Raw genomic sequence first — 23557 nt, forward strand, 5'->3', positions numbered from 1 at the left:
TCATATAGAGTCCCATAAAACGTATTATGAAAGCCCTGTTTTGTTTTGTTTTGTTTTTACGAAAGTTAAGCTTTTTAACGCTTCGCTTTTCTTTTTCTTGATGTGGTGTCAACGGAACAATAGACAGGAGGTGCCCATTGATTTTTCTTATTAACAAGAATTTTGGATACTTCAATTTGGTAGATATCCCCTCTATTTCAGTCATATACGGGTCATTAGACCAAAGGTGGTGGTGGGGGTGTTTTTGTATGTGTATGTCTGAAGGGGGAGGGAGGGGGGTGAGAGAGAGCGAGCGAGAGAGAGATTGAGAAAGGGGTACTAAGAATTCAGGCATCTGCTCCTCACATGAATGCACTCAGTTAACAGAGATCAGTCTGCAAACATGCTCTGGAAACTAGTAGAAAATGTCAAGTATGAAGATATTTATGAGGTAATGTTCATGACAATTATTTCAAATAACGCGGAGGGGTTCCTTTTTTGCTTTGTATTTTCGTCATTGCTGTTAATGTTTTATTATTCATTTAATTTTGCTGAGTGGGAGAGGAGTAATACTTACCACAAACTCGTTATTAGAATGAAATTGTCATTAGTATTGATTTTAAGGAGTGATGAAAATCATTTGAAGAGTTTTATTCATTTTGGATATGGTTGAGCCAAAAATGAAAACTCACAAAATAGGGATGGTAAGACATTCAACAACGGAACAGCTTCGGGTCGTTAGGAATGGTCTGTTCATGATCATTTCATAGTGGACATTGTATAGGCCTAATTGCAAAATATTAAAATTTTTGACAAGCAATCGAAACGTATTATTATGATTGTCATTTTTGCACGTTTCAAAAGCTTCCTTGGCTAAAAAATCGTGCCATCATGCTTCTAAAAGGTAACTCCGTTAAATTAAAGATTGGTAAGTGAGTTGATTCAACTTTTGTATAAGACAGGTAAAAGCAGATTTATAAACAGCATATTTTTTTGTGTGGAAAAGGGGGCGCAGACGTTTTATTTTCATAACTGGGCTACAGTTTAAAAAAATGCTCAAAAGTATATTTGATTGCCATTCTATGTGTGACTTTCTGTATAGTCTGTAAAGTATAATACGATGTTCTACTCAAAACTGCTATAGAGTGGTATTTTTTCTTTGGCCTAAAAAAGATCAGAAGACTAAGGACTTCATAATTCTGGGAGTGAGATAATGTTTAGGACACGCAACGATAATGCAATTGGTTTTAGAAACTGTAGGAGTAACATACCTAAACTCTCAGTTTTCGTTTATTTTAACCTTCGATTGAATAGAAAACGGAATAATGCAAAGTGCTCGAACCAGAAAATTGTCGTAAACTGAGAAGAAGTCCATTACATACTTTACATAAGAATAATTGGAATTGTCGAAAATTAATAGTAATAAACGAAAGTTTGCAATTGAAGTGGTGCAAAATTATAAATTGACGTGAAATATCATGAACATGCAACATTTAGTAAGTAGTCAAAAATAAAAGCCAGCTGACAGGGAGAGAGAAAAGGAAATGCCACGCGTTCGCAAATGTTAAACTGTGCCATCGGAGGTATTCGAGATTTAAATGAATGGGATAAAATACACAAAGACTTTAGAAACGGGCTTATGTGGGAGTGTAAACAGCTACTGAATGAAAGTCAGTGTGTGTCTTTATGGGCTCTTTAGTTCAGCCCGGCGGGTAGCCGCCCTCCAGATAACCACAAATGTCTTAGCTCTCACAGCCGTCGTCAGGCTAATTATCAACTGCAAGCTGGCGAAATCCGGCACATTCTGCAAAGCGTCAACCTCAACATTTCCTGCGTAGCGTACAAAATCGTGCAGAACAAACCGTAAGAGAGGAATATTAAATTGTGAGCGTGTGTTTATAAATTGCAGTGATCCCGATTTTTAAACACCGAAGTCTGGAAATGTGTAATTTACGCAAGTAATAGAAATCAGCAGTGAAAGACACCTCTGGGATAATTATATGTTCGACCACAGAGTAGAACTAGGCAGATATGGTCTATGAAACTTGCAAAAGCTTCTAACAATAGCATATCTTTCATTATCTTTGGTCCAGTAAACTTAATCAGCCTTCGAGGAAACCTTCTGTCTAATGCATCTTTAAAGTGTTTCGGTACGATACGTTTTGTTTACTCTAATGAATAGAAGAAAGCAATGTAGACGGACCAATAGTTTACGGATACACAGGATAGTGAAAATAAACGTAAAACGAATGACAGAAACTAGAGACATAAGTAGAACACTTATTGTATTTAATGTTTATTGTATTAATTTGAAATCGATTGAAACTTTAAATTTCGTGAAGGTTAAAGTGTCTGTTGTATGAACAATTTAATTATATACATGCAATTGCATTCACATACATATAGAGGCCTATATACCCTTTAAATATACAAAATTGAATCAGTATGTCTACATACAAACCACGCATAGACAGACCAGGTGTAGAAATATAACCTTTTTTATAATTGGTTGTAACAGCGCTGGCCAGTTAATTCCAGCGAAAGATTTTATAGATTAGAAAGGAACCGTACTGGTTGCGTTAGCTGTCTTGTTGACACTCGCTTACTAAACTTTTGCGGAAAGTCTGCCTTTGCCAGCCCCCTTGTCTGATTACATCTAGTAATTCTCAGCTGAATGAACGTCATTTACAATAGTAGGGGAGCGCCAGAGCTGACTCCAGCTTCACGCTCCATTTGTCCTCCATTCTCCCTTTAAGTATTCCTGTAATATTAATAGTCATGAATAACAATTATTATGAGGTGGTGTAGAGACGCAGAGGGAAGGTACATGCGAACAGTTTGAGTCTTGCCTTGGGTAGAAGAGGATTGGAACAGGAGCTCAGGAAAAATAAAATAAAAACACATATATATGTAAACATTTCCATTCGTTTTGGAGAAACCGTTGATGGATAGTCTTGGAAATACCTCAGGCTGCTTTTTCTACTGCACGTCTCTCTTGATTTCTTCATAATTTTATTGTTTTTTGCTGTGAACAGACTTTCTTCCAGATGTTAGTCCATACGTATTCAGCCATGGTGAGTCGGAGCGTTGCTTTTTTTTTTACACAGGTCCATTTTCTCTTTAGCAGCCCTGGCTTTTGCAATGGAAATCGGAAAATAAATTGTAGATTACAGCAGTTGAATTTACTTTTACCGTTTTTCCTATGGTTTTTTTTTTGTGTGTTAGCTAAATCGCTAAAGGAGAAAGTGTTTCTGTACCAAAAACGAATTACAATTAGAAAATGTAACTATAGCTTTGGGCGATTTGGATAGCAATTTTGGCTAAATATATTAATTCGTTTATTTGACATTACAACCTCAGCAAGGAGTGTTAGGTAAATCCGTCAGCACACTTAAACCCACACACTACGTTATCAGTATTCAAAATATATAGTCAGATAATATAGAACGGAAACCGAGTGTGGAAACAAATTATATTGAGAATGGATAACATTGTATTATTGTACTATTCTTGTTTTTCATTTTTATTTTTCATTTATAAATACTTTAGATGATTACTATAAGAATAGAATAAACCTATACTTGCTTTAATAGAGTATCATGAAATCAAAAAGGTCCCGTCTGTTTTCTTTTATTTATTTTCTACTTTTTTATGATTAATTTATGCCGAGGCAGAGCTGAAACAAGGACAAGCTATTTTGTTTGTACGGCCTAATGCTTTATCATTTATTCGCTCTTTTCAGTCAATTTTGTACAGCGCAGCTGTTTTTAATATAAATTGTTTTCTTGTTTTTGTTTTCTTTTTTTTAAGGACCGGCACGACGGAGTCCCGAGCCATAGCTCCAGGCTGTCCCAGCTAGGTTCAGTATCGCAGGGACCGTATTCCAGCGCTCCCCCGCTCTCCCATACTCCATCTTCGGACTTCCAGCCGCCTTACTTTCCTCCACCTTATCAGCCGCTTCCATACCACCAGAGCCAGGATCCGTATGCCCACGTTAATGACCCTTACTCCTTAAACCCTCTACATCAACCCCAGCAACACCCCTGGGGGCAGAGGCAACGACAAGAAGTTGGAACTGAAACTGGCTCTTTACTGTCCCAGCCTCGGGCTTCTTTACCGCAGCTCTCCGGACTCGACCCGAGGCGGGACTATGCCTCTGTGAGACGGCCAGATGTGCTTCTTCATTCAGCGCACCATGGGCTGGATTCTGGAATGGGGGACAGTTTGTCACTTCATGGCATTGCGCATGGAATGGAAGATGTGCAGGTGAATTTCCGCTCTTTTTATATGTATTATTAATAATAATTCCAAGCCAGATTAAAAATTACGTGTTGCTTATAACATTTATTACGGCCAATAAAGTGATCTTGTCTCAAGACTGCGGCGAACTATTAATTAAAAGGTCAGTTTTCATCAACAGTTTTAAACAGGACGGCAGTGTTGTGTTTTAAGTCAAATTACGCCGTTCACCACGGTTAATAATATATAATGTAAATTAACGAATTATTCACTCAAACATTTATTTAATTTTTAGATGAATATTATTTCAGAGAAATGTGCTAATCGATAAAATAAAAAAGACGGGGGTAGAAATGGTGCTAACTGGAAGTGTAATACAGTAATAGTGCACAAACATATGTTTGGATTGGTTTTTGGATAGTACTAGAAATGAAAAAGACATGGGACAGCTATAAGATGTAAAGTTACACTCAATTATTTAATAAAAATTCAGGCTTTTGTGTGTTGACATTCACTGGGCATGTTTTCAATAAGACGTTAATTATCTCCCTTTACAAAATACAAATCCCTCCTATTTCCGATTAGCTATCTGGGAAATTAATTAGAAGGCCTTGAACCGTTTGTGTAAAATCTGTCTTGGATCTCAAGATTGTTTGAAATGAAAGCAATCAAATAATATGACAACGTGGCAATATGTTTCGTTCCCACTAAAAAAATATAACAAAACACCAACGATAATCGTTAAAAATAAGCAAATTATACAACAACACAGGACCAATTATAATAGTACGGATTTATTTTTTAGACATTTCCTTAAAAAACACAGCCGCTTTAAAACAGCCGCTAAAGTAAATTTAAAATCTGATCGTTAATTGTTCTGCTGTACAGTGTAATCCTGTTTATAATGTCAAAGGTATTGCACTTAAAACATAGGATGCATTTTCTATACATTATTTCTATATCTACGGTTTGTTATTTGAATGATAGCACAATTGACGTCATACTTGTTATCCTGAATATTAGATTAGAGCTTCCCTTGCAGTTTCTGCTTGATGTTACTTCTCTACACCCTCCTTAGTTTTTGTTAAGCTTTCTAGAGTATATCGAATAGCCACCTAAAATAGAAAGAAACAAAACAAAAGAAAAATAGTTCTGTTAAAATGAAGTTAAGAAGTGACCACTGATCTAAGGACTAGTTGTACCTACTGTAGTTGTACTAGACTGTACCTGTGAAATTGTTCAATACATTTGATTGAGATTCTGTTTTTTTCAATTCACACTGTTTTCTATATTTTTATTATTTCTACTATTTAACTCCCCCCCGGAATCTGCAAACTACTGATATAAATATGCTTTGTATGCCTGAAGGTTATAGATAAGTCGCTAAGGGCATGCATGTAAAATTTGAGGTTTAATAAAATTGAGGCTATTTTTATATTTTAGGTCAGAATAAGTTTGTGTAAACGGCACTTTTTCCCCAAAAACGTTTCTTACTGGGGCCCTTGATCTTTTTAAATGACACGATGCCTTTATCACCTTTAACTAAGAAGTCTTTAATTAAAAGTGTACGTTTTGCTTATTTCCGCGTTTAGTCCTAATTAAATCTTTACTATTCTCCCTGTGACTATTAAGTGCCAACATGCTGTGTGAATATCCTGTACCGAAAACAGCGGGTGACCATAATTAGATACAAAATCAGACAAGAGTGTTTTTATTAGCTGCAACTACTCTAAAAAGCACCGTTGATCGGCGATTTGATTGCTTTAATCAGTATTGTATTTCATGTCTTCGCTATAAATCCCATTTATCTCTATGTTTAAAATAGCCTTTAAAGGTGTTTAAATATCTATTAAATTATACTTATTATTTTTGATAACGTTTAAAACTTAACATGCAGACAATTCCTTACAGTGTTCCATTAAGATGTATTGCTGGTTTCAAAGTCCGAATACTGGGATGCCTATTGCTCAACAAGTCTCGTACTATTGCTAATCCCATTTGTAAATACTTTTTAGTATCTGTCCCTTTATATATATTAGTAAGACAACAAAAGCTTCTATCACATTTTGATAGGACTTTCGCAATCTTGCTCAGAAAAAAAAGATTTTCCAGATTATGAAAGTGCAGATGATGATGATTACATATTACGTCCAGAAGCTCTACAATGTTATCTTGATTTATGTTCATAGAAGAAATCTTGATCTTGAAGCGCTTGTTTGCTCGATGTTGTTGTAACTCTGTATATGGAATGAATCAATATAACAAGAGGAAAGCTCTTGCTCAAGAGTTACAATTCACACAAGCTGTCATCACTATACATACTGTACATGTACCCATCCAATACATAACGTGTAAACATGCTTTCTTAAAATATGTAATTTCAGTCAGATTTAATTTCTGGTTGAAAAGCCAAGTGTTAGTTACTGTACTTTTTGACATATATTTCAAGCAGAATGAAAGAAAAGCCAAAGTCTACAGGCCTTAAATTACATTTAACATCCCCCTCTGCTCCTGTTAGTACTGGGCTGCAATTACTAATACAATAACGATGACAACACTACCACCAATGATAACAACTATTGCTCCTGCTACCACTACTTCTACCAAAAGCAGCTGTAAGCCCAGACATTCCAGTTAATGTAACACGTCTCACGCAATTAAAACTTGATTTATCTTGAAGGTCTAATTAACTATTCGTTCTTGTATGGAGAACATAATTATGTATAGCTGAAATTATCGTAGCAATATATAACCGGAACTAAAACTGTATGTTGATATTGAAAATATCACACCGGTATTTGTTTAGAATAATGATAATAATAATCGATAAGGTTAATAGTGGATAATGTTAGGTGCTTCTACAGAAAATAAATGTGCAGGTTTATTTAAAAAAGAAATTATCAATTGAACATCGTTGCTCAGCTTGGTAGGAGAAATGCAATTCTACAGCAGACGCTTGCACCCCGTTTTTATTAGAAGACCATATAATGTCGGAGAATTTGATTTCCTCGTCTACTGTCGAAATGATAAAACTCCCCTACTGGGTTAATATAAATGGAAATAACCGGATCTTGAGTTCAGAGTGACATGATTTATATACAGGTCTGGTTAATATATCCAGTAAATTTGAATAGTTATGTGACTGATCCTTAGTATTTTGATATTCACAGACCGTAGAAGACGCAAATAACAGTGGCATGAGCCTGCTGGACCAATCTGTGATTAAAAAAGGTATGGTATTTGTAATCTGTTAAGACATTTATACTACTGTGCATGTAGTGTCAAACGCATATTAAGAACATGTATTTACCTCGACATACGTACTTCATGAAGCATTAACAATGCATTAAATGCAAATACAGCATAATTTTCAGAAATAAGAGCTAGGTCTTTATTTTATACTCCGATTAATGTAAGCGAATATTTGAACTTTAACTTATAGTTAAACGAACTGATTATGGCACATTGTATTTTATCTCTATGAAACCCATGCACCTACAATGATTTTAGACACTGTTTTATTGACCTGGTTCTTATATTTGCCTCTTTTGAAAATAGTACTGATAATGGCTGTATATAATAAATATTTCTGTTTCCACATTAAATGTCCCATGTTCAAAAAATTCTCATAAAATGCGCAATTCAAAAGTCCAAATTAGTACAAGACAAACTTCAATGTCATTAAACCCTTTACTGAAAACACATTGCAGTAAATCAATTTAATTAAATGCAGCTGTATTCAACATTTTTAGCTAAGCCTTCTTGTAAGCACAACATTTAAAAGGGAAACATTCAAGATATGTTACACACATTTACACACTTTATATATGCATTTAAGTGTGTGCAGATATTTAATATTCTCTTACATTAAAAGATATTAAGTTTCTGATACGTTTGTGGTTATTGTTCATTGGGTTAAATCATTATATAACTTAAAAAAAACGTGTGCCTTGCAAGACGCAAGTCCTCAGTGTAGCTATTTAAATGTAACGCAAATCCTCCTGTCTATAATTTTACCATATCCCTAATTTCTTATCTGTGTGACCAACTTTAATGAGACGCGAGCAGGTTGTATCCAACTGCATAGAATGTCTGTGGTAAAAGGAGGTTTCAGTTTCAGTTAAAGCACAGCATAAATAAACAAAGACTCTTTGGCTTTGATGTCTTGCAACAATACGACATACAGTTGTCTTTTACAAATACTACTTCTAGCTCTGCTTTTAATGCTATTCCTTCTGATACGTCAACGAATTATACAAATGATGCATGGTACCAGATAAACCTATTAAAAATCAGACCACGCTTCTTCTTGATATAACAATGTAGTGATTAACACCTGAAACGTTTCCAAGGGCTAAGAGAAACTGGTTTAGCTTGAGATTTTGTGAGCTTTAATGAACTGTTATTAAAATAACTACTATTAAATGTTTATTTACTGTATGTTCGCTGCTATTATTGTTATTGCTATTGTTTATTTAGATTTTTATTTTGATAGGCCCTATTATACTGATGAAGGTACAGTATGACATTGTTTGACCACATACGCTCTCAGTATAACATTACGACTACCCTAGTATATGTCATATACACATATACCGGGGTAGATCTGTCTAAATGTCAGGTAGTGGAGTAAGGAGTATATGGCAAAGTGTATGTTTTCGTACAGTATATACTTTCCCTGTTAATGAACCACTCGCATGAATGCATCAAGAAATCATTATACTGATCATATATATATTCAACTGGACCCCTTTTTTGTTTTAAGACCGGGATAATTAGAAATCATTTCGCCCTACAAGCCCCTTGTTAATGTTTGTACGGACTGGTTGACATTTCTAAAGTAATTTAGTTAAGGGAAAATGAGTTGGTCCCAGTAGAGAGAGCAAACGAGTCGAGTTAAAGTAGCCAGCGTGATAAATGACTTTTTCATGTGGAGATCTCCAGAGCTCGTTTAAGGCTAATTTTCTGTATTAGCCCCCGTTGAGCTATTAATACAATAGTCAGGGACCATGGCCTCTGTCTTCTCGTTGCCCCATTAGAGCAAACATTAAGAAATACCGCTTGAACTCCAGTGTGATGATAATGGTAGGCCTTTTTAAACTCCACTAATATAGATTGGCAGAGGGTGGTTAATACGATTTGAAGGCGCAAGTCAATCAACAATCAATAATGTAATAATGAGAATGTTGTGCTACATTAGCGGTCTAAAAACCCATTTAGACACAAAGAATGTCATTCTGGTATTTATTTATTTTTTGTCTAAAGTATAAAGACAAAAAATATAAAGTTATTTGGTCCTGAATGATTTGATTTCAGATTCAATACATAAAACAGATTAGCAGGGATCTATGTGTATAAAAATAAATAAGTAAAAAAAAAAGGATTATTGTATAGTTGCATTGGGGAATGGAAACGTACCGCTAGCCTTCCGATCTCTCCAAGAGTATCCTCGGGGTGTAAGGGGAACACAAATAAGCATATGCTACACCATAAATATTTCTTGACTGTGTTAGCACAGAAACGTTTAAAATATACAGTACTTCACCGTGACTGATAGAATTAACTTAAACGTACCGGACCTTTGAAAAGAGCAGGTGCGGGCGTCGATCACTAATATGTCTAATTTTTTAAAATAAAATCCGTTATGTGTCTGAAGAGGGTATAATACTTACAAGAATACATTATTGTACTGAGCAATTGGTTGTTCAAACCTTATTCTCTTTCCTGAAAGCAGGAAATAATCCGGACGTTTTTTACTAGATCTCTGAACATAAACAGAGAAACAAACAAAAATAACATGGTGTGAAGATAGAGGGCAAGAGGGAGATGGCCTGCTTTAGGTCAATGCCACTGGTAACCCTTGTTTTCAACATAAATACAGCTTTTATCCTTTCCAGTCGTAATTCCAGCCTTTCATATTCGGGAGTAGGAAGAGTGATTTGCTTTCCAACAGAGTTGTTAGTGATGTACAATTGGTTGTTTTATTGCCAGGGTGACTAACAACATTCTTTAAATTCAGAAGTCCCTACGTGGTAATCCAGTGGAGAGTTGTGCTCTACCCGACAGTATTAAAAATGTAATGAATATATAAATGCATATGATGATTATTTTAAATACAAAACCGTAAAACCATTGCTTAAATACATAGAAGGGACATGTTTTCTACACGTAGAGACATAAATGCAAATCATTATCTTTTTACTATTCTTATTTAGTTCTGAAGAATTAAATTCACTATTTACCCTACAAATATAACCCTTCTGTGGGGATTATGTACAGTAGTTTACATGTAACAATAAACGCGGAAAGAAAATCATGATTGGGAGCGCACTTGTGCGACTCACAAGAAAAAAAACTCCGAGCAGCCTGTTGCAAAGGTGTCACCTGCCTATTAAGCATCGACTGTATCTATTAAACATTGCACCAAACGTATCCTAAATTTATACACAATTTAACTAATCAAATGAAATTCTATGCTGCGTACAGAGAGAAGGAAAAAAGTTACGCATATTATTGTTGTGACACATATCCTATATAAATTACTCATTTGTCTCAAACTCTTCGTTTTTTATTTAGGTGCAGACACATTTCCAGTCTCCAGTCTTGATATTTCACTTAGATTTCAACGTACATTTACACATTTTATCAATGTCCACTGCATTCAGAAAATGCTATTTACCTGCACGGAAATAATGATGATGTTGGGGAGGAAAATGCACACATTTCTAACCACATGAATACACAGTAAAAGTAAAATCAACCTTAGAAGAAAGTTTAATAATGAATTTGATGCAACTCGAGTTTATGTCTTAAACGAGTCGGGATATGTCTGCTTTACGACTTTGTTTCGTTCAAATGTTTTCTCTCTACCTTCTTTTTAGCCACACCTAAAGATAGGTTATGACAAACTGGGGCCAGGCCACAACAGAGTTATTATGCCGCTATAGCCATTATAAGTATAGGCCTTGCAATCGCATCACAATAATATATCTGACTAATATCTGGTTAAGAGTTTAAGCTGTGTTTGTGCATGTTGGGAAGCCTTGGTATCCTATTGACCAAGGAAAGTCTCTGTAAATCACGGGAACGAGAATTTTGACAGATATCAGGACTTTATAAAGAAAGCACACTTGTTTATATATCTACGACACTAACTAACGATATTTTTAAAAATCACGTTTTAAGACAATGCTATATTGTGGTGATGATACTGTAAACATTTAATCATCGATCGCCCTATAAAACCTTTTTGGCCTCTTATAGTAAACTATATGCAGCTCACTAATGCTGTCAGGGCTCAGTCCGGCGCATTATAACACTGGCATACGATTTGCAATGAATTATACAATATCTCTTTATATCTGAAAAGAAACAATGAAATAAGAAGTAAATAATTTATGGAGAAACAATACAAAGAAATATACGTTTTGAATTTAAGAAGACAAAATTACGTTTTACTGTCCCGTACAGTTTGACATTTAATGTAAGATCATTGCTATTTACTTATGGTGTGTCTATACAATATTTTGTTATATATCCGAATAAAAAGGTGCACCAGCCACGTCACTTTTATGACTAATAAAAAATTAAGCGGTTACTCGTTCAGAGGAATGGAAAACAGTTTTAACAGGAAAGTTGTTACTACAGTTGACAGCTATTTTGAAAAGGAAAAATAAAAATGAACATATTTAATAACAAAAATATCTTCTAAAAACTTGCTTTTTTCCTTGTGCTACATTTCATGAACACGAAAAAACAAATGATATGCCCACTGATATTACGTAAGGGATTACTTTTCCTTTTCACTATCATAATATTTTTTTTGCTTTTTAATTTTCAGTTCCTGTCCCTCCTAAGAGTGTGACCTCTTTGATGATGAGCAAAGATGGCTTGATTGGTGGCATTGCTGTTAACACAAACGAGGTGTTTTGTTCAGTACCTGGTCGTTTGTCCCTTCTCAGCTCCACTTCTAAATATAAAGTTACAGTTGGCGAAGTTCAAAGGCGCCTCTCTCCACCAGAATGTCTCAATGCCTCTCTTTTGGGCGGTGTTCTTAGAAGGTAAGTCAGTTTGGACGTCATTCTCTTACCAGCTTCTATTTATCTCTTTGCGTCCATTATAGATTTAGTCTTGAATGTTGTTATAACAAAATCATAGGGCAGCCCAGCTATAAGATTATTCTCCTAGTTAAATATCAGAACTAAGGATAATGATATCCAGGCCATAAGAAAACTATTGCTACCCTTAAATCTGCTTTGGGTCGTACATTACTAATTTCAATGGCTCAGTGTTTTCCATTGTTTCAAAGCAAAACATACAGTTTTCTATTGAAACAATTGAACCATATTGGCCCACGGGAAAGATATAATAAACAGAAGATCAACTACAATGTGTAAATCATTTGGGCATATATGTCTTATAAAATATTTTTCTTGTGACTGATTATTATTATTATTATTATTATTATTATTATTATTATTATTATTATTATTATTATTATTATTCGTTTTTTGTTATAGCAAACTCGGAAGCAGGGTACTAACACGGTTTCGGCTCTGAACTTCTAACCTAGAAAGTTGTGGGCTCAAGCCTGGGGCAACACTACCGTTTTACCTATGGGCAAAATGCTTCAGAGACGCCCTGAGAAGTGCCGAGTTGTAAAAGTTGGAACCAATGCTTCGTCAGACACACACAGAACGTGATTGTCAAAGCGACTAATCGACTTTGTTTCTCAGGATAATTTTAAGAAACATCCTTATCTATTATAATTGTTCTCGTGATAATCATTATGGTGTTTTTGTCTTTTGTCATTTCAGAGCAAAATCAAAAAACGGTGGGAGATCCTTGAGAGAAAAACTAGAAAAAATCGGGTTGAATTTGCCAGCGGGTAGGCGCAAGGCCGCAAATGTCACTTTGCTGACCTCACTAGTAGAAGGTAAGCAAACATAAATCAATTAATTTGAAAAGAAGCAAAGAGGGCCACAGATTTCACCAGCTACTTTTTTTACGAGGCGTCAAATGAGGTGTCACATTTATGCATCGAAAGATGGTCCCCAAATCCCAAAGTCTGAGAGTGCATGAAGGCCGGATGCTGCTGCAACACGTTATAAACACTCATAGTGGATGGCGAGGACTGGAAACGCCAATAAGGAGGATAAAAAGTAGAAAAGCCACTGAAAAATAAAATTACTTTCGGATTGTTTTTCGAAATCGTAATCTTTGAAGTAAGGCCTATAGGATAAAACAGTAATGACTTTAAAACGACAAGACAAAATAAGTTTTTTTTTTTGTTTTATAAGCTTCGAATGTACATATCCTACTTATATTTTTTTTTTATTTGAGGTGGATTTATGTTTCATCCAAAAGTCTATTAACTGTACATCCTAAAGTGAATTAACTGTATAGCCTAGTGTGTAATATTTAATAATAAAACTATAATAACATAACAATAATAACATGTAATAATAATGTATATCAGTAAATTAACGAAACGCAAAGGACATCATTTTCTAATAAACTTCCAAATTAATGATGGGGTAGTTGGCTATTCTTTATTTACTGTAGTAATAAACGGGTTACCTGCGACTATTTTGCCGTTATTGGCAGTTTTAGTTTTACTTTTTTATTTTTAATGCCAGGCTATAATCGCTTAGGCTTCAGATCCATTTTTCCCTCACATTCAGCACAACGTACCGAGTTTTCAAAATGACACTGATTTAATTAAAAAATATATTTCTTGTATGATTCCATATAACGTCGGTGTTTGTGTGCTAGATATTTTCCCATGTCACCGTGGCAGAGCTTTCAAGCGTTTTTTTTTAGTTCTAATGCCTTATTCCATAGGGACCAAGGCATAATCTACTGGAATCCCCCCTGAGCTGGTCCTTCTCTAGCTACTGTGTCTTATTTCTGAGGTTTAAAAGTACGTCAGTGGGAGTCTGTTGACACGAACCTCTTGAGGGTAGAAACCTAAACCAAGCATGTCAGAGAAGTGGCAGCTATCATTACAATAATTACTGCCACGGCTTTACATTTTTAATTTAAACCGAGTAAATTAATTCATTGGATTTAACAAGCACATCGCTCGTTTTCAGATTTTTTTAAAGAGAACGATTGAGCATTATTACTAACAACAACAAACAACAGCGGTAGCAGCAACAACTCCTCCTGCAATGAGAAGTTATTTTGTTTGCGATGGCCTAAATGGACAGACACGTTTACAAAATTATTCTACGTTCAGAACAACATTCAGCTCTAATATCCAGTGGATAGATGTCTTGCTTAGTAAAAAGAGGTTAATTTCCAAGCACGGTACTTTTACCTTCATTTTCTAGCCACACCTAAAAGAGAAAAAACGCGTGTGAGGGAGAGGGAGTGTAGGAGGGCAGGACAAGTCGGAGATATTTTGCCGCGTTAGTCATTACTATTTTAAGCACTATGGTGAGATAACTCAGATTTTATAGGGCAGCATGTTTTATAGTAATTTTTATTCTATAGCTGAAATGCTTTGTACAGATTGACAAACCAAAGTAACATAACAGTGTGTATGTACTGAGGGGATGGGAGCCATAACTAACCTCTTCTCTACATTCAATGGACTAAAACGTTTGACCGATCTAGAGGTGATGTAAAATTATTAGGCCATGCATTTCTGGTCTAGGAAATTAGAATAGGTTTGAAATCCACTCATGCACGTTTATTCAATTACAATCACAACGAAGACGTACAGTAGTAATCAGACATTTAAGACTATATTAAACAGATTCAGCGATTCAGTAGTGGAATATATTTCAGTTCACTATTGTTACCCGACTTTAACCCAAGACTTTTAAAAATAATTTTAATTTTAAAAATCAAATTGTAACCTCTAATTGTCCACTTATTGAAATGAAATAAAAGCCCCCAAAAAACTTTTAAGGAGGAAAAAAACATTTTTTACAGCTGCAAGAGCGTGCCTTTAAAGTTTATAGGCAGATACATATGTGACATCTGAGGTTTTGACTTTGAGATACAACTTAATTTTCATTCTAAAAACTCTAATGATAGAACATGAATCAATTTCACCAATATATGGCACCGTCTAATTGCTACAAATAAAATTCATCTTATTTTTCTCGGGACAAGAAAAGGCACACAAGTCTTCGATATATTAGCTTAATATTTTTGTGTCGTTGTGGATATTGTGGTTGTTATTAACACTCGTAATAACGTTGTTTTCTGTCTGTCACCCACTTAATTTTCAGGCGAAGCTGTCCATTTAGCCCGGGATTTTGGCTATATTTGCGAAACTGAGTTCCCAGCTAAAGCTATCTCGGAGTATTTAAATCGACAGCACGCGGACCCCAATGAGCTCCATTCACGAAAAAACATGCTACTAGCAACAAAGTAAGTTTATTGCTTATTTGTTTCCATCATGCCTGGGTCAACTGCCTCCTGTGAAGAAATAGAAAATAGAAAGCAAAGAACCGTCGGTAGCAGCTGCTGGCGTTCTTGATCTGGTGTGCACAAAAACTGGCGCAAGCACTATTTGCAAATCGCCTATTCTGTTTCTATATAGGCCTGCAATATTTAATCTAAAATATATACTACTTTATTAAAGGAGACTGTTATATTCCCCATGTATTTCTTAGTTTTCATAATTTTTGATCGGACCAGCAAAAATATATATATTTATTAGACTACTGCGAGAGCCTTACTTGTGTCTTATTTCACTTAGATCTAAAGTTAAAATGTTTTCACCTCATTGTACCATGTTCCCCTTACGCAGGGATCCAGTTCATAACAGCAGAGCAGTCACTATTCTTTACAGTTGCAAATTCAGGCTTTTGCCTTAGGATAGGAAACGCAAAATTTATTTGTTTTTAATGTGCGGAAGAGTACATATGAAAAGTTCTAAATGTTGAAAATAAGCGAAATTAGGTTATCGCAGGAGATGTTACGATTGCTAAACTTGTGTTTATGAAGCAGTTAATAAACGCACACAAGAAGGTTTTTGTTTCCAGTCAAATATTTCCTTTTATAGTTTACAACTATACCTTTCTAATGAGTGTACGTTTTTATATTAGTTGGCTGAGAGCATAAAGTAAACTCTACACAAAGGCGAGTTTACATTTTTGCAATATACACCTAAAACAGCAACAACCTCATAATGTATGCCTTTCTCTGAAATAAGAATATCGTTACTGACAACGTAATTAAAGGAAATCTATGACGGAGTAAAAATCATTTGCTCAAATTTGTCTAGATCTTTTGTAAACGTGATATGAATTTGATTACCCTTTTCCGCCGGGTCAAAATATATTAATGTCTTTGGCCTTTAATTGTTTGCAGATCCTCTGTTTTGCTTTTGAAGGTTCTAGGTTGAGTGGTTATTTAAGCCCCTTGCCCACTTTACAATCACAGTTCAGCCTTGCGCTAAAGTAGTTTTTTAGACACGTTTTATAGACCCTTTCCTTTTCCCCCTTAAAGCCTTTAGCCCATTTAATGTAAGGGGGGGCAAAACCAGGAAACTATCAATATGCATGAGGTGTCTATGCCAGGATCTATATACAGCTCTTTGTCAATACAATTAACTAATTAAATGTGAGACTAAAAAGTCCAGAGGTGCACATTTAAAAAAATATACACAGGAAATGCTAACAAGTGCCCTGGAACGATTGGTGGTGAAGGTTGATGATCTGTTGGATATACCTACAGTATGCAAGTTTCAAGCAATGGTCACATTAACAAACAACCCCCTGATATATGTGATCGTTTGCGCGTGCTCTGTTTATCAATCTAAAGTATAGTGGATGCAGAGGTTTCACTTGATATAAATGGTTTATTTTAAGATTTAAGCAATGAACTCTGTGGAACTAAAATATTTTTATTCGTTTCCATTCCCACTGTTTCCATTGTCAAATTAAGGTAGTATTTGAAGTAGGCTTGTGTGTATTTGATTTGTGTTATCTGACAGGGTAATTATTTTCATTTTATTCTTTCTCAGGCAACTTTGTAAGGAATTCACAGACCTCCTGGCTCAGGACAGGACGCCCCTGGGCAACAGCAGACCATCCCCCATTCTGGAACCAGGCATCCAAAGCTGTTTGTCTCATTTTAGCCTCATCACTCATGGCTTTGGGTCTCCAGCCATCTGCGCTGCCCTCACGGCGCTCCAAAACTACCTGACGGAGGCACTGAAAGGACTGGACAAGATGTTCTTAAACAACAACAACACAAACAGGCACACATCAGGCGAGGGACCTGGCTCCAAAACTGGAGATAAAGAGGAAAAGCACAGGAAATAAAAACGAATCCAAATCCTTTATATTCTAGCTTTAAAATATTGCATTTACGATGGAAAGGAACACTATCAAGGAAGACGCAAAGGAAGAAAAGCAAAGAGGCGCACAAGTAAACCACACTGGGTCAGAATTCATAGCAAAGGATTTTTTTCACCTAAGTTTTAAGTACAAACTCTAAGTCCATGATTCAAGCACTCCTAAGGGGATGTGCCAATATATATATATAAATATATATGTTATTTTTTTTCCTGGGATTCAATAAGCCCATTCTTCGTGCAGTTTTGCCCATTACATTTCTGAAGATGGAAATATTCAATTTCAGACTTTCTATCCCTGCCACGTTTCTGAAGGCCTACCCCACTTTTCCTGTCGAACCACGTGTGGATTTGTCACCTGTTCAAGACTCCTGTTGGATACAGGGTTTTGTGCTTAGGGGTATGACACCTTTTTTTGGTCATAATTTGTGTGCACAGACATATATGTAATACTATATTTACTGGAATACGTCTGATACTGGCACCATACCGATGATGCCTTGGTTCGTTGCCAAAATTTTCACTTACAGTTCACCAAGTCAGTGGAGTTTAGATGTTAATCAATCCATAAATAGTGTCTCCAAAGTCTGATATGAGTTACTCTGTTAGGAAACAAAAAGGCAAATATTAAAAATAAAACCGCAAATATTAAACAAATTCCAAGAACAAGATCCACGTTTAGGCTCACATGTCGTACATTGAACGACAATATTTAATAACACCTGTAGCATATCTGTGCTGAGTGGCCAATTATACTGTTTACGAACATTTCAGTTTTTTAAATCCTTAGTCCGTAATGCAACAGTTGTGAGTTGCAAGAGAAAGTGCATCTTGGCATAATTGTGCGACAATTCACAGCGTCCCAAGTGGAACTCTGCAAGTATAATTTATCAAAGACAACTCATAAGTATAAAAGACCCATATAAAAAAAGAACTGTTAAAACGTGCCAATAAAAGTATGGGAGGAGTTTCACAATCAGTAGCGATTTGAAGATTACCTTCACACGGTTTTCATCACATTATTGCTTGAAGGCAGACAATATTTTCGGATTGTTCATTTCTTCTACAATTCAAAAAGCCTTTGCGGCTTTAAACACACTATCCATAACTTATGTGATCGTGTAACCTTCGCTCCCTGTGAAGCTGGTTTTGGAAAAAAAATCCTGCACAATAGTTGTGTTACAACAGCGGGACTTTTTTTTTATTTTAAAACTAATACAGAGAGTGTAACAGGTTATCGCTAATGAGTTTAGAGTAAAAATTGTTTATGTGGGCCTAATAGACATACTCCGTCTAAAAGGTCAAAAATATATTTATTTGTATTATAGTCTCCTTTGCTGGATGTGTATCTAAACAAAACCCAGATAGATTTATTAATTCACAAAGCGCAACATTTAGGTAGGTAGTGATACAAATGACAAATATAGAATACAAGACCTTTACTTCCTACTTCTAGCTGAAAACAATTGATCAGCAAACACATACTCCAACAAAAACTATGGGTAAGAAAAGAATAGCAAGGAAGTTACATTACTGGTAATTTTCCAGTTGGCTAAGGGTTACAAAATAATTATTTACTCCATTTACAATTTACTTTATCAATTTAAGTCCGGATATCTAAATTGTCCTTGTATTAGCATATAGTTTTACTTGATTTATAAACCTGGCACTTAACGTATTATTATTATATAACCGATGTCACTAAAGGATTAATTAACTGATCTTTTATATACATATATGGTTAAAAGTAAAATTCACACAATGTTCTCTTTCCAGTGCGGACTTGGAAATAAATACGATCACGAGAATAATCCATTAATAGCCTACACTAGGAACTCCCACCAAAACAATCATAGTAAAACGTAATAATCCAATTAAGTGTCACAGGTTTAGTGCAATATTGTCATTTTTTCACTTTTTTTCTGATAAGTCGAAGGCAATCATTTACATTTTGTTTCATACCCAGTCACCAAAGCCTTCAAGCGTGGGTGTGGGCTTAATCAAGAAATAGAAATTAATTAAACGGTTTACAGAGATGTAAGGAAATCCTTTCCGAATTTAGCTTAGGCTGCACGAGCACATACAAAACTACTGACGAATAAGTCAAACTTTTCCTTGTCTCGGTCTCTTAAGCGTTTCGATAACAGGGTATTTCATGTGCAATTAATTTTAAACATGAAGGTATAATCAGTTTGTGACTTTATATGTCTATTGAAAGTTATGGTTTTGCATTTATCCCTATCGTGTTCCATTTTGACTTCCTTAAATTCAGCCGACCTAGAAAACAAAGCAGATTAAATTCTGATATTTGTTCTGAAAAGGCAGGCTGTTATTTAAATAGAAACTACTGAAATAAAATGAGTCAGATATTATATGTTATTATTACCTTTAAAAATAAAATCCAATCTCCAAAATAAAAAAAAAACCGAATATTTCTGTTTCGGCTTGTTGCATTGTGGAATATACTGGACTGGGAAAAATGCATAAGCGTGTCAACATTCTCAAACATGCAATTATGAAACAAACCCTTTACGTTATACCGGAATATATTACTTTAATAAATGTCAGTATCAATTTATTGACCTACAGTGATATTCAATATCTGTCATTTTGGATCTCCTTGGAGTAAACATATTGGGTAGGGTGGGGTGGGGGGGGAGTTAGTGTTCATGTTTGTATATATTTATTTATGCTTAATTTAATGGGAATTTGTAAATATGGTGAGCAAGTAGTTTGGGTTATTTATCTGTGACTATACCTCTGTGAGTGGGTGAAAACGCTTGACTTTAGATAGCATCCTATATGATTTTTTTTTTCTGTTCTATAGACAAGTTGTTATGGTGATGGGTAGAAATTGGTTCTTGTCCAGTGATGATCTCATTTATATTAAAAAAAAATAAACTTTGTGTTTTGTTGTATTTTGTTTCTCTTTCAAACGTGGTCGTTACTCGCTTTGCGGAATTGTAAAAAAACGGAGTTAGAAATGTTATGATGAAATTTCCCTGCACTTGCAAGTAGCTATCGTTTACATGTTAATCTGTGCAATGACGCCTTTCTGATCACAATTCACAGTTAACCACTTCAACAGGTTTTGTGTCGCACCCGGGGAAGATGCGATGTGCAGTTTCCCTCAATGTATAGCAAATGTTAAAGATGGTGCTGAATTCTCTGTCAGTCTCTGCTGCAGTCATCACCTGTAGTGTCTCATGCTTTAAACGGTTTCGGTTTTCTTATTTAGTTACGAAGTCCTGTAAAGAACTGTAGGCTACCCTGTGGCCAAGTTTTTTTTTTAAAGCACAAACTTCGCTAACAAGCGTTTTTTTAAAAAAATTATAGGCATGAAAATGGCAGTTAGGACTGGATTCAAACATGCAGAGACACATGCAAATTTTCTGGACTTTTGCATTTTAGAAAGTGCTATTTGTTATACCTGTTTATTGCTCTCGATAACATCTTAGTTTCAAAGTATTTTACCCGCAGGTACAGCCCAGATAATATAAAAACAACACATGCAACTGAACTGTAAAAGACATATATTGATATTGACAAAAACATATCTGATATGTCTTTGTAGCCTAGTAATTAATTTACAAACATTACTAAGATGCCTTGCTTTAGTTTTATTTACTTTTAACGTTGAAACCACAATAAACCAGCATGGCAATGCAGTAAAATAGCGTATAAGAGGAAATAATGGAAATAGATAAGCTAATGAATGGCAACACGCTTTGACGATTGAAAAGCGTTTTTTTGTATGTAGAGGAATAATGATTTCTAAAATTATTACCCTGCTCCGAATTCCCCCCCCCCCCCCCAAAAAAAAAAAAGGTTACTACAAGCCGTTTATTTTGTACTTATTAGTGGTGGTTTAGACTACAGTATATAGATATACTGTACCGATCTCGGTGAGCATCAGTCTAGTTTCATCATTCTATTTTTTAATGTAGTAGTCAAAGCGGAAAAAAATACATCTTCAACATTCAGTATTTTGGTTTAAAAGGTATCGCCAGTAATCCGTTTGCCATAATAATAACTTTTTCATTACAAAAAGAGAAGAGTCTGACGAGATACTGTTTATACTTAAGCATCTTGGCTACAAACCTGAAACTAATATGTACAATGTACAAAATAATATTCAGGGCGATTACATTTTATTAGGTTTTCAAAAACCTTTAACATTCAGGAAAACATTCAGGAAAAAACAACGAACAATAAAGCAGATAAACATACAGGTACTACGTCACAATAAAACAACCCCTGAGCTCATTATTAAAGATTTTTAAAGTTTTAAACACGACAAACACGTCTTTAGGGTTTACTTTTTATTTACTTGGTCATATTTTAAGCATAGTTTAAATAATAAGAGGAAAACAGAAAGTGGGTTGGGCAATACCTACCGATAGAAAAATACCTACCATAATTTTAAATGAGGATGCATTTTGAATTATTTTTTTTGTTCAACTTAACGTAATCAAGGTAATTTTATTAAAAGAGTTACTTAGAGGAGATTACTTAGAATGTGCCAAGAAAAAATCACACAGAACAGCATTTTTAGGAAGCTTGTCTTTAATGAGGAGCTGTATGTCCGCTAATAAAGGGTGGAAAGAAGAATCGAGTCAAACCTGTACTCTGTTCTACAAAAGCCGCAAACAGTCTGACAGGTTACTACAAATTCGCAAAACAACTACATCTCGCCAATAAAAAGAATATATATTTTTATTTTCTTGTTAATTAGCTCTGAACCATTATGCAAGTATTTAAATATACATCTATTTTGTTCATGCACTACTATATAGACTATAATGGGGGATGCCGTTCCATTTGTTTCAAAAGGGAATAAAAAGTCTACGAAAAACACATGAGGATGTAACCTCTGGTTAAGATGTGTAGAAGTGTATAGTATTTGTGCCGCATGTCGATATTATATATATATCTATGGACGTATGTACATTATAGGTTTCATGTAGAATTCTCCATGATTTAATGCTTAGATGTACTTTGAGTTGTAGTTCCTAGCACCAAATTAAATGTTCCACTGGTATATTTTAAACGAATTGTGTTGCGGTTTCTGCTGATTGACTCATCAAGTGGAAACTATTGTAACCCAGGTGCTGAGTTCAGTAGCCTCATATTAGGAAAAGCTAATATAAGGAATATTAGGAATAGCTCAGTAGTAACAAGAAGGGACTATTTCTTTTGTCATAGCCTGGTGGACCCCTGCCAACAATTACGTTTTCAGATATTTTGTTATTATACTGGTTAGCCAAACCGATAAATAAAAATAGATATGATAGGGCTTGAGTAGTCTGCATAACCTACATTCAAGCTCATTTCCTGTTGAGGGGGATAAATCTCTAAATAAAATTCCCATTTAAAGCAAAAAATCATGCTTATTTTTCTAACATCAAAATGATTGCATTTGCTTTTCCTTAATGGTTTAAATAAATAAAAATGTAGCCGTGAAACCTACTAACAGCACTGCATTCCTCATAATTGAATATTAAGTAAACATTTATTATTTACAAATTAGCGATATTATTGTTTTGCTAAATACTTAAGTTAGAAATACTACAATTTCACAATTTTATAAACTGTATGTATTTTGAGTTGGGTCTCAGAAAGTGTAAACCAAAGGTCAACGATCGAACTACAGTGACCTTGCAATTTGTCCATCTCCCTGCAGTGTTGCAGTTCTACGGTTTTATCGATTATAGACTACTAATAACCAAATAAACCAATAATAACAAATAATAATTTTGTTATAATGTGGTTACAGATATCACTTTCATATAAATCTTTAATTAAATCTCTTTATAACAATGTATAGCTAATGCTGAACTATACTGTATTTTTCTTTAAAGGCAAATTAGACAATGTCCGAAGTTAGTTGTTTTTGTGCCTGTCATTACATTCATTTTCAATTCATCCACGCTTGCTAACAAATACTCCCCAATAAACGTGACCACCTATATATTCTTTAAATTCTTAAAAATTCTTTTTTATTTATGTTGTTGTTTATTA

The 23557-nt window shown here is 34.9% G+C and overlaps 1 protein-coding gene across 2 annotated transcripts; it reads left to right on the forward strand.

Annotated features, from left to right (window-relative positions):
• Positions 1-349: 349 nt before the first annotated feature.
• Positions 350-19961, forward strand: tfap2b (transcription factor AP-2 beta). 2 transcript variants are annotated; one of them, XM_088939456.1, is made up of 7 exons: positions 350-430; positions 3790-4245; positions 7389-7449; positions 12059-12278; positions 13035-13153; positions 15462-15603; positions 17204-19961. In XM_088939456.1, exons 1-7 carry the CDS (start codon positions 350-352, stop codon positions 17502-17504), a joined length of 1380 nt encoding a protein of 459 aa, XP_088795582.1. In that variant the 3' UTR covers positions 17505-19961. The 2 variants fall into 2 exon arrangements, with proteins under 2 accessions (XP_088795582.1, XP_088795587.1); XM_088939461.1 differs by lacking the exon at positions 350-430 and adding an exon at positions 3027-3053.
• The last annotated feature ends 3596 nt before the right edge of the window (positions 19962-23557 follow it).

Source organism: Atractosteus spatula, chromosome 2 (assembly GCF_055471065.1).
Source record: "Atractosteus spatula isolate fAtrSpa1 chromosome 2, fAtrSpa1.hap1, whole genome shotgun sequence".
In the NCBI taxonomy this organism is placed as follows: domain Eukaryota; kingdom Metazoa; phylum Chordata; class Actinopteri; order Semionotiformes; family Lepisosteidae; genus Atractosteus; species Atractosteus spatula.

Coding starts and splice junctions, on each gene's coding strand:
- tfap2b (XM_088939456.1), top strand. CDS start 350: ATGCACTCAGTTAACAGAGATCAGTCTGCAAACATGCTCTGGAAACTA. Junction 431..3,789: donor AGTATGAAGATATTTATGAG/GTAATGTTCATG, acceptor CTTTTTTTTAAG/GACCGGCACGACGGAGTCCC. Junction 13,154..15,461: donor GCTGACCTCACTAGTAGAAG/GTAAGCAAACAT, acceptor CTTAATTTTCAG/GCGAAGCTGTCCATTTAGCC.